The sequence below is a fragment of the Tympanuchus pallidicinctus genome, unplaced genomic scaffold (genome assembly GCF_026119805.1).
Source record: "Tympanuchus pallidicinctus isolate F22 unplaced genomic scaffold, pur_lepc_1.0 scaffold20, whole genome shotgun sequence".
Taxonomy (NCBI): domain Eukaryota; kingdom Metazoa; phylum Chordata; class Aves; order Galliformes; family Phasianidae; genus Tympanuchus; species Tympanuchus pallidicinctus.
This window is the reverse complement of record NW_026294722.1, coordinates 10,726,053-10,737,331: the sequence shown is the minus strand read 5'-3', so window position 1 is coordinate 10,737,331 and position 11,279 is coordinate 10,726,053. Positions and strand designations below refer to the sequence as shown.

Genomic DNA, 11,279 nt, shown 5'->3' with positions numbered 1-11,279 from the left:
GTACCTGTGCTTGCATTGAGGGAATAAAATGGTCTTTGGTGTAGAGGATCCCTGTCTACTTCCTCGCCTGCAGCCTCCTACTTTCACAGACTGCCTTGGAAGCCAAGCACAGCCACGTGGCTGTGGATGAATGAGCACGGCAGCCTGCTGGTGGATGTGTGAAAATATTTGCTACTGACATCTCATTCTACATTCAAGTTTGGCACACAACACCTGCACACAAAATACCCGCCTCAAGATAGCACCAGAAAAGTGTGCTTAACGTTAGCAATATCAACATTAGCAATGCAGCACTTGAACACCAAGGAAACAAGGCACTAATACCTGTTAGATGGAAAACATTGAAAGAACATGTTCAGTTCTAACTTGCACTTCTAAGACTGTAATTTTTAAAAGCACTCGGCACACGTACATTGCTTTCTGAGAGGGCTGTCTCAAAAGCTGCAGCTAGATTGAAATGTTGGGTGCGTTCTCTTTGCTGCTGTCGACCCACTTCTGAACAGCACGGTGAAATAAAGCCAGCTGCCCATCAGTGTGACAAGAAGCTATCTCGTGTTTTCTCATGCCACCACCCCGCTGTTTCTAATAGTATTGCTTGCAATATATTGTTCCCTGCATGTGCAAAGAAAAGGCACGAGCACGAGAGTCTCTTAGTAAAACATTAATCTCAGATCACAGATTTATTTTATGGATTTGCAACACAGCCCATATTACAAACATTGTCTGGGAACATTTACAAGAATAAATAAGATGGACTCGCAGTTGTAAAAAAAAGATTACACTTCACTGTAATGTACAGTCAAAAAATATATCTGATATTCATTGACTTGACATTATTTACCTTCCTTCTTTTAAGCTAGAAAGAAAAGACACTGAATGCACAGTGTTGAGATTTCTGCATTTATATTTTTTTCCTTTTTTTTTTTCATACGTGCTTTATCTATCAAACATCCAAACTGTACAAGTGAGTTTCACCAGTAATCCATAAAGGCCAAAGGAGAGGGAGATGGGGGCAGAATCCATCAGCAGAGACGCGCTGATGCAGCACGTGTGGGGTGCTGGGCAGGGTCCTGTTCACCCCAATGCGGCCACAGCATCCTGACTGCAGGAGTAACAGCTCTGGCAACAAGTGGTGCTACAGCATTTCAATTTCAGCAGGATTGGCACAGGGGGAAGGAGATGAAATCAACATGGGAGTGAATTCTGTCAGTGTGTTAAATCAGTACGAGTTAAATGTGGCAAGGGCACAGCTGCAGCTTTTGCACTGAAATGCAGCAGGAGTGCTGGAGACTTAAGAACAGACTACAGAGGTGAGGAGGGTCATGCCATGTACATGGAAGTCCTGCATGGGAAGTGTTAGAGCTAGTTCAGCAATGCCAAGAACCATCAGGTGCCCTGGAGAGGCTTTCCGAATAGCTAAACTCATTGAAGCTTGTGAAGCGCCAGCCATGCACCCAAAAACACCCCTGCAAATGCATTCCTTCATAACTGCACACTAGCAAGATTTCCTGGAGGTGCCCAGTGAAGGATGAAGTGCTCACAGAAGGACATACACCTCCACAGAGCCACCTGCTCAAGCACCTCACCAAGTCCCCCAGACAGTTGTGTTCCAGGGCAACAGATCTCCCTTACAAAACCTTCGCTGAAATACCATCACCTGCAATAACTGTTTCCAGTGACCCCTATTCTATTGGAAACCTGTACAGAACAGACCAGGACTGATCCCAAAGGTTACACCTATGGCATATATCACATCACAACAACCAGCAAACCTCACTGCCAACTGCGTGAACTGGCTCATGGCCACGCATCCGCTCACACTGAACTGGTTTGCAGGAAAAATGTTTTTATCCTTTTTTTTCCTTTCTTTTTCTTTTTTTTTTTTCCCCTCTGCAAAGAAATACTACGGAAACACTGCATCTCTCATTCAGTCTGCTGCATAATTCTGTTTCTTAAGGTGTGGGTTGAAACCAGAGAATAAGGGTGAACAACCTGCCAAATGCACTGGGACAAGGATGGAAAGATTTTGCTTGTTTTGGAAGAAGCTGCCAGGTTTTCACAACTCCGATGTGAAGCTGTAGATACTGAATGCCATGTATTGTTTACAAGGGAGACTTTAAAAATCTTTTAACACAGAAAATAAAGATTACAGACTTGAGACCACTGGAAGTCAGTGAGTTTTTTTGTCTCTGCATCAAACTCAGAACCGCCAGGATTTGGCCTTGGTGTATGAAAATGCATGAATGTGCTCAACTGCTACACTCAGCTGCACATCCTTCAGGTATTTCTATGATGAGGAAGATGACTGATATTTGTCCAAGTCAATAAACATATACTACATGATACATTTCCCTAGCATCCCTTGCCAAAACTGCAGAAAGTGTGCTTTGCTTCTATGCTGTTGGATGGCCCTCAATGGAGGAAGAGCTACAGGGAACTGGGGAACAGGGAAAGGAAGGGCACTTGCATTTAAATTGTATAGCATGTATGTATGGCTATAGAAGACTGCAATCTAAATAAGTATGAATGTAGGAGGCTTAACAGAATCCTCATTACTCTCCTCTGTATACCAAACCTTAATTAGCTGGCTCTCTCAGTTTCTGCTCCTGGAAAGGTCTGTGCAGGGAAGGTGCAGTATTCTGTTCTATCACTTTCTGGTCTTCAAGGAGGCATACTTCAAGGAGGAGCTTCACACTCACAAGCAGAGATCATCCTGAAGCACTTTCAGTACAAGGTCCCATCCGTGCTCCTAACAAGCTGGAGTGAACTTTGTACCTCAAATTAGAATACAGCAGAATCAAACCAAGTTCTTGAGATGCCCTTTGCAATGACTAAAAGTGAACTGCGCTACCAATGAGACATTGTTTAAATTTATTACAGGATGTGGAAAACATTGCAACACTTGCATTGAATTGCAATGGAGGAATATGCCAGAACTGTGCAATGCTCCATGCTGACTTGCAAAGATTTCTGACAGTGTGACAGACAGAGGCACCGCAGATTTGAAGGTTCCTCTGAAAGAAATCTTTTATCTTTGTCCCTCGGGATTTATTCCCTCTGTTACACTGCCTGCTCCCTCAATAGAGAGTTCTGCAGAGTGGAATGTGTTACTACTTGTTTTTTTATGATCCTGGCACAAACTCTGAAGAGTAGGAAAGACGTAAGTATATCCCTGCAAGAATAAGAGACAGAACAAAGTGGAAGTTTCTCACCTGTTTCAGGACACCATTTAATCCTCCTCCACTGTTTGCTTTTCTCTTTATCCTCTCCTCTTCCAGACTGCTGCCTTCAGAACAACTGCAGCAGATGGGAGCCTCTCTCCTTCCTCCGACCAAGGGACACCAAGAACAGCACATCCACAGTGCCTGGCCTGAGATTCCCAGGGGAAATCCCACCAACTACTCCTCAAGGACCCATGCAAACTACATGGGAAAACAACGCTACCATCTGCAGGCTTAAATCCACTGCTGTGGGGTCTTGTGTTGCCACTGGATGTTTTCACAGGGAGCTTACAGATCCAGAATAAAAGGCAGGAAAATTACTGACACACAAATATGTGTTTCCCTAGGCAAAAGCTACACCCTGTGATTCCCATCTCTGCCCTACAGAGTGCACGGATCACACCACTCAGGGCTCACAGACATTGCCCATGATATCTGCCAACTTTCTGGGAGTTCCCTGGGCATTCTTAAAATATGGGCACCGTGTGGACAGGGGCTGAATGGGAGAGATGGGATGCAGAACTGTGGCTTGATTTGGTGCAAAAGGTGATAGGAGGGTTTTCTGTGCATGGAAAAATCTTTCACTGCTAATTACCTGGTGTCTGTGGACCAACACGGACAACTCTAGCTCACTTAAGTGGCTCTAATGCAAATAAACCAAGGAGGATCAACCAGTGCACTAATAAAACTAGTTGAAGCTAACTAAGCATGGCAGTATTCTAGGCAACTTTGCTAATGAATTTCAATCATGAACTGCAATGTCTCCTACTTTCCTGATCAGAGAACATCAGTTATTTCAATTTACTAAATAAAAACCACCAGTTCCCATCTGCTTGTTTGCCACCAGTAGTCCCTACCTTCACACTGACATTGTACTACCAACTCCAGTCTGTTTCCTTCACATTAATAGACAAGTACCTCAAGTCCATCTACAGAAGGTCAACTACACTTTCCTTCACAAAGAAAATTTATTCTTTCCCCTGGGGGGAAAAAATAACAAAAGATGGCAGCAAAGGATGCAGTTTTCACAGATTAAAAAAAAAAAAATCAAAAAAAAAACACCAAAAAAACAAAAAACCAACAGATTGTCACCTTCTGTACCTTGTAGAGATTTTTCTCTACCTCTTTCCTGCTGACAGCTCAGGTTCCTCCTTCTCCAGCATCTGGTCTAGGTAGATCTGGAATTCTTTGTTTCAGTTACACCTCTTAATAACTTAAGATGTTTTAGGCCCTGTGTATGGCATAGTCCCTGTACCCTTACTCTTCTTATTTCTAGTTTTCTGAATTTCAGATTACACTTCAGACCAATACTATATTATCAACAAACAGTTCTCACCCAATCCTGAAGGATGTCAGAATGGGAACAAGTGTTTTCATTAGGACTATTCAAATACTGTCAATATCAAATTTACACAGCCTAAAACTCAGTCATTGAGGAACTCCCCTTTTCTACCTTACATTATTGCTCCCCAACTGCAGCAGGCAATACTTAGGTTGGAAAGCTTGTCCTGCTTGTCAATCTTTTCAAGAGTGAGAAAGCCTCCTTTATTATCTCAAAATTTCTCTCTTTCTCAGAGAAAACAGACCCAACATCCACAATCTTGCTTCAAGCACATCACCTATGTTGCTACAGGTTCCTCTCCACTGTTTAAATAACCTCAAGGTAAGAAAGTTATTTACAGCGAGTTCTTTTCTCTTTCCCTTTATCATTAATTCATATTCAACATATAAGCATCGTGCAGCAAAGAACACTGCAAAGATGCCTGAGCCAATACAGACCGGAGCTGGGTTCCCAAAAATCAGTGTACCCGTGTGTGATGATGGAGCAGTTTGGACCACAACCAACATCACCCATAGTGGTTGCATCCTTCCACACTGGCTGTAGGCTGAACATCACCAGAAAGCTGAAACACAGACCTGAGCTGGCACACAGTCAGTTGTGGCTAACAGTTGGGCTGTATGAACCACCATGATTTGCACTGAACTTGTTCCCTGCAAATATAAGGTAAAATGTAGCTTAAAGACCCTTAACTGAAATCTATGCTATCACTTTGCATTTGCAGAGGGCTAAAAGCATGTGGTGCATGTGTGGTTACTGCGAGCCAGCTGACGCTTGCACCTGACCCTGTACTAGCATGCCTCATACCATGAAAATACATTTAAACCTACCTCAGGACCTTAAACAACTTCACTGCAAGAGCTCTTCTGCCTGGCTCATCCAACACCTGCTTCTCTCCATGTATACATCCCTGCCATAGGCTGACTGCTGCCTTTGTAATTCACTTTCCTCCATGCTACTGCTTAGCCTGAAACTACCTTCTACCCTTCATTTCTTGGTTACATTGCCATTTATTCTACCTCTCTATTCCTTTTACCCAGGCCATTGGCTTCAGTGCCTGAACTAGACTTTCAGTAACTCCTGAAAGGGTCCAATGGGTATGCTAGTTTCCATGTAAAATTAACAGAATGCTAAATACTAATTAATTTTTCCATAGCATCCATAGGGAGTTATTCCCTCTGGCTTTCTGGAGTTAGTGAAGTCACAAACATTTTGCTGGTAGCTTCTTCACACCTTGGCAATTGCAAAATCCTATCCTGGGACCAGGATTCCCTCTTTCCTCTTCTTTGCAAATGGCCCCCAAGCAAACCACCTGTAATTCAAACAGTAATATTATCCTTTCCTTCTCACATGTCATAATTTTGCTTTGCCTTTTATTCTACAGCAGAGTTGTTTGTGCAGTTTAGCAGCAACAGAAAAAAAAAATAGAACAACTAGTTTATTTTGTGAAACAGCAGACATTTACCTGCTGCCCCTGTGTAACCCAATGTTGATTAAGTGATTTCTTGCAGAAAGCAGGGCCCTACCTGACACACAGCACAGGCACCAGTAAGGGGGTTCCCACTGACGCTTTGTGGCACAACTGCCTGAGACCTTCAAGGTATTTCCTTGGAAGAAGCCAAGAATCCAAAGCTTCTTGGAAAGAACAAGAGCTCGGTGGTTCAGCATCCTATGCAAATCTCTCATTTCCATTTCCAAACAGCGAGCCTTGTTTCTTAGACTGCTGCAGGTCCTGACAGAGATGGTAATTTTTTTGTAGGTACTGCTATATCTGAGTCAATAAGGGTTCCAATCAGATTTAATTGTCAAGACAAAGATATAATTATCAAGCAAAGAATGACCATGAAGCAGAGGTGCCTTTTGAATTTATATATGGAATTGGTAAATTTTTTAAGCTTCTGGTGCTCTCTGCGAGGCACTGACACGACTGAGCTCCCAGCAGTTTCTGAGCACTTACCAGAGGGTGGAATACTATGAAATGGTAAGAAAGTGGAATGTCCTTAAACTCTTCCCTTGCCTGTCTAGCTTTAAGCAAGCCTATGTTTGAAGAAACATACATCACCAAGAATCTAATTTACACACTGAACTATCTCAGATCCCTGCACTCTCAGAATAAATAAACGGCTAAATTGAAATACTGAATGTCATAAATCCTTTGTTCCTTTAAGAGTAATCACAGAGATTATCCTGTAGACCTAAGTGATTAGCTCCTAAAACAAACTCTTTCAGAAAAACAATTTCTTAGCTTCTAAGAAGTCAAAGCAAGATCCAGAATCATGGCAAAACCCTTCTGATGTTTGTTGCAAAGAAGAAGAGTTGCCCAGGGGTTTCTGCAGAACAAAAGAAAAGCCTTTTTGCTTAAGATGGAAAGTTGCTGTGCTGGCTGAAGCCTGTTCTTAGCAGGTGCCAGAGCAGGTTTCTTTGTATGTCCATCACCCTTCCTGCAGCTTGGATGGGTTACCATTTTAAATTTGCAGGGGATGGAAATCTGAATAAATCACTCAATTATGTCTGACTGTACAACAGTTTGGGAACAGCGAGGAAAACCTGATCAAACTCAATTTTAAGATTACCTTCAGATTCAAAGCTCTTGAGCAGGAACCTTCTTTGTTCTTCATTTGCACAGTGCCTAGCCTAGTTCAGCAGGGACCTGTCAGGACTAGGGGTCCTAAGTTCTACAGCAATACAAATAATAAATTAAAAAATAATAATACATAGTATATGATCAATAATACCTACTTTATACCCTGTTTTTCAAAGACACACTGCAACCCAGCAAATACTTGAAAAATATGGTAACATCGTTACCAAAGTTGCAAGACAAATGCAATTTGTTTGATGCAAATATTTAACTTCAGGGTTTAAGTGGCTGGGAAACTCATTAATATTGCTTCACCAGCACTGAAACTAACATGGACCTGATAGATGTAACCAGTTCATGCACAGCCTTGGGAGAAACCGGGGGGAAATGTGGAGAAGCCAAGATGCAAATCCATGAACAACTAACTCCTCATCTCCACCATCTTCATGCTAAAAGGAACCAGATGCGGAAAGATATTCAGTGTTTTTTGGTGTTGGCCTTTTCATTTGGAAGATAAAACAAAGACAGATAAGATAGGCAAATCATAATGAAACATTTCATAAATTCCCTATGGCTATCTCATTTTTCCCAAATGACTGCTGCATGAAATTCAAAAATTAAAGACTGGGATTTGAGAACAAAATAATAACTTAAAAAGGAGACATTTAGAAGAGAATTTCCTAAAGGTTTCATTCTTTCCCCACTCTTCAGCAAGGACAGCAAAAATACGATCCTAAAGAGGAGAGAAGTCAGAAGGGATTAGAAAGTCCAGTCCTTCAGCCTGTCTCCCATTTCTCTTATTTTTACAGTAGGTTATTTAAGAAGCGGTAGATGCTCCAATAGAAAGCAGGCAGCAGCAAATACAGGCATCATCTCCTCCTTCCAGCTGGTCCGTCCAGTCTCAGTCTCTTTCTCCAAGAAGGAGAGGTTTTCCTTCCCACACTTGTTACCTCCTTCTAGTGTGGGACAGGGGAGAAGCATCTGCCAGGGGTCGGGGTCTGCCATGTCGGAGGCTCCCCTCTCTCTGCTGGGCTAAAAGGAGCTCAAGTATTCCAGTGCAACCTCATATACAAATTTATACTGTTCCTGAAAGAGAGAATAGAAGTCAGTGGCATTGGGATACAGGTGAACTGTTCGGACACTCATTCTGCAAGCTGCAAAAAAATGCCTCCTCTCTCTTTCTTACTGGTCTTAATGGTCCTGTACATTTGACAGGACCAGGCAAACATTAATTGCATTTCTATGTGATAGTAAACAAGTATTGTTAAGAGTTGTCATAATCAGTGGAAGAGAAAAATGCTCTAAGAGACAGTTACCCAATGGGCTATTCATTATTTGCTTCACAGCCTCATCACATGTGGCTTTTGAGGAAAGAATTCAGCATGATCAGTTGGGATGTCTGAACTCAGGATGGTTTAATCTCTCTCTTGCAGGGAGCAAGGTCTGAGGTGCACTCTCCTCCCTCCATGATTTCAAGGCATGTCACAGCAACAAGCACCAGGCTGTATGCATATACAGGAGGACAAATTCTACCTGCTACCATAGCTAAGGTGACAGAAGCTTGGAGTTTAATCTTCTGGGTGCAGGAGATGTTACCCACCTTGCTGCCAGGGTGGCTGCTCCACATCTATTCAAGGAGAGAAGCAGTGGGACTGGGAGATTCCTCACACATGCCAAAGCAGGGCTGGCTTTAATCCTGCTGCATTTATGGTATGTGTGGTTTTGATTCATGCTGGGCTAAACTAGAAAATCTCAGACCTATTGTGAAGTCCCCATGCCTATGCTGGGTGGAGAAAAGTGCAGGAAACAAGCTTACCAGTGACTCCACCATGTTGGACTTGTTATTCCGTAACGTTTTCACTATGTGGAACACGTCAATGATATTTTGCTGTTGAATCATTTCACACACACTGCAGATGGCACAGAAGGTGCCACTTCGTCCCCCACCGTTCCTGGGTGCAGAAGAAAAGAGGCAACAGATGAAGCCAGGCAAGGGATGAAAGCACAGCTTACAAATCAGCACGTACACCAAGAGAGGGGTGCGTTCACCAGCCTACTTTCAGGAAGCTCATGGGTTTGTGGAAGCGCAGCTCTGCAGGGCAGCATGAGAGCTGGCAGAGCCATGGCACAAGGGAAAGGCTAATGCCATCCCTGGAAGCAGTGGAGAAGGAGCCCTGGGCACTGCTCTGCTTCTTCTCACTCCTGTGGGGCTCACAGCAGAAAGCAGCAGAGCCTTTGGCTCCTCTTCACCACAGTCAGTAACTCTGGGTCAGGTAGTTATAATGCAGCGCAGTATTCGACTTAAAGTATGCTACAAATGTAATTTAACTTCATTTTCCCCAGATGAAGCCTGGCAAACCAGCAGGTTTGGACTGATACATAATCAACCTTCTGGACTTATTTCATGAGGTTACAGACGATTTCCAGCCCTACTTACAGGCAGTGGACCACAGTGCGGCCGTCCCTCCCATCGTACTGCTCCTGCCACTTCTCCAGCCTCCTGACCACCTTCAGCAGTGAGCGTTTGGATGGAGGGGTGTCCCGGTATGCTGGCCAGCCAATGTACTGCAGGTGCTGAACGATGCGATAGCCATCCTGGGGCTGAAACAAAGAGCATTTGCAATTCTAAAGGGAATGGGGCAGGAAACAGAGAGAGGGTGAAGCAGAGGGCACTGATCACACATCTTAATTTGGTATCAGTGCTAGAATTCTGCACTCTGCATGCATGATACAGCAGGGAACAAGGAGTTTTCCATATTTTCGGTGATAACAATGATCTCAGGTGCTACGAAGCCAGGCAGAAACTAGATGCTAAGGACCCCTTGTTTTATTTCCAGTAGAGAAAAAATGTCTCACTGAATTCAAAGAATGGATCAGCTATGTCTTGCCTGGTACCTTGTGGTGGAGGTTCATTGGGTCAAAGCACGTAATGGCAAAGACAGTCCTCAAAAAAATCTCTGGGTACTATGGCAGAAAATCCTCATAAGGATTTAGAAGTGGATATTGCTGCTGAATGCAGGTGGGTGTGAGAAATGTGAGTTTACAGCACCCATCCTGAGAGCTGCGCATTTACAAGGCAGCTTCAGCATGCAGTGTTATCAGCCACGGGACTGCAAGGCTGTCCCCAGCTCAGTGGCAGTCAGCTTGGGATGTGGGGTGGAGCAGAGGTAACTGATTCAGCTGCTCACGTTGTTAGACCCCACAACTCACTCCACAATGACATAATTGAATGGCTGCACAGGCTCTGACTACACAATCAGAGACAGTATGGAAATGCAATTTCTGGAGCCTATTTCCACTTCTGATTGGGGGAAAAAAAAAAAAAAAAAGAAAGAACAAAAAAGAGTTTAATCAATCTGGGAAACAATTAATGGGAGAAAAATCCTCTGCTGAAACTCTTGCCGCAGCCCTGAAGTTGTATTGCACGGGTCTAGAGTGCAGACAAACCTCGCTTCTATCATGCCAGCTATACAGGGACTGAGGGATACAGACAAAAAGTTGCTTGCAGAAATGGCAGCCGCTTATTTATAGGAGAACAGTGGCAATTAGGAATCCCAATCGTGCTGGTAAATATTGCATTTATCTTCAGAAACACTGCAGAGCAGCTGACAGATAGGGAGCAGTTGATACTATTCCAGCTTATTTCCTGTGATGCTGATACTTTTATTGTTTCTACTAATGGATTAATTGTTCTCAAACACATACAGAAAAATGCACTCCATTCGAATCCAGATTTTCAGCTCATACCATCCATTTTCTACTTTCAGCCAAAAGGCTTTCACCAATATAGACTAATGCAACTAAATGTTAATTAAAGGAAGTAGCTACTAAATTTCTGCAGTGGAATTTTGTTACTAGGTGAGCGATTCAGCATCTCAGAACCACAGACTAGATTCTGCCTCTTTCCCATGCCAAAATGCATTTGTGAGAATAAATAAGGAATGTGATATTTCACTGCTCTTACCCTGGCCATGTTGCAGATCCGGAATATCCGGTTGATGATGTCTTCATCGATGTCTGCTGAAACAAACTCTACTTGAATTGGGCCATAGCAACAGGACGTCTTCTCTGGCCAGTACTGCACGCAGAGCTGGTGAGAATATCGAAAAGAAACAGAAAGCACCTTAATATTAACAAG

At 43.2% G+C, this 11,279-nt stretch overlaps 1 protein-coding gene across 5 annotated transcripts in view; it reads right to left on the bottom strand.

Annotated features, from left to right (window-relative positions):
- Positions 1 to 900: 900 nt before the first annotated feature.
- The window catches only part of PTPRT (protein tyrosine phosphatase receptor type T), a 421,250-nt gene continuing 410,871 nt past the window's right edge, over positions 901 to 11,279 (bottom strand). For all 5 annotated transcript variants that reach the window (XM_052684090.1, XM_052684093.1, XM_052684091.1 and 2 more), the window contains 4 exons: positions 11,106 to 11,231; positions 9,579 to 9,742; positions 8,958 to 9,093; positions 901 to 8,227 (listed from right to left, as the gene is read on the bottom strand). In XM_052684090.1, the coding sequence (XP_052540050.1) occupies positions 8,174 to 8,227; positions 8,958 to 9,093; positions 9,579 to 9,742; positions 11,106 to 11,231 (480 nt within the window). In that variant the 3' untranslated portion in view covers positions 901 to 8,173. The remainder of the gene's footprint in view (positions 8,228 to 8,957; positions 9,094 to 9,578; positions 9,743 to 11,105; positions 11,232 to 11,279) is intronic.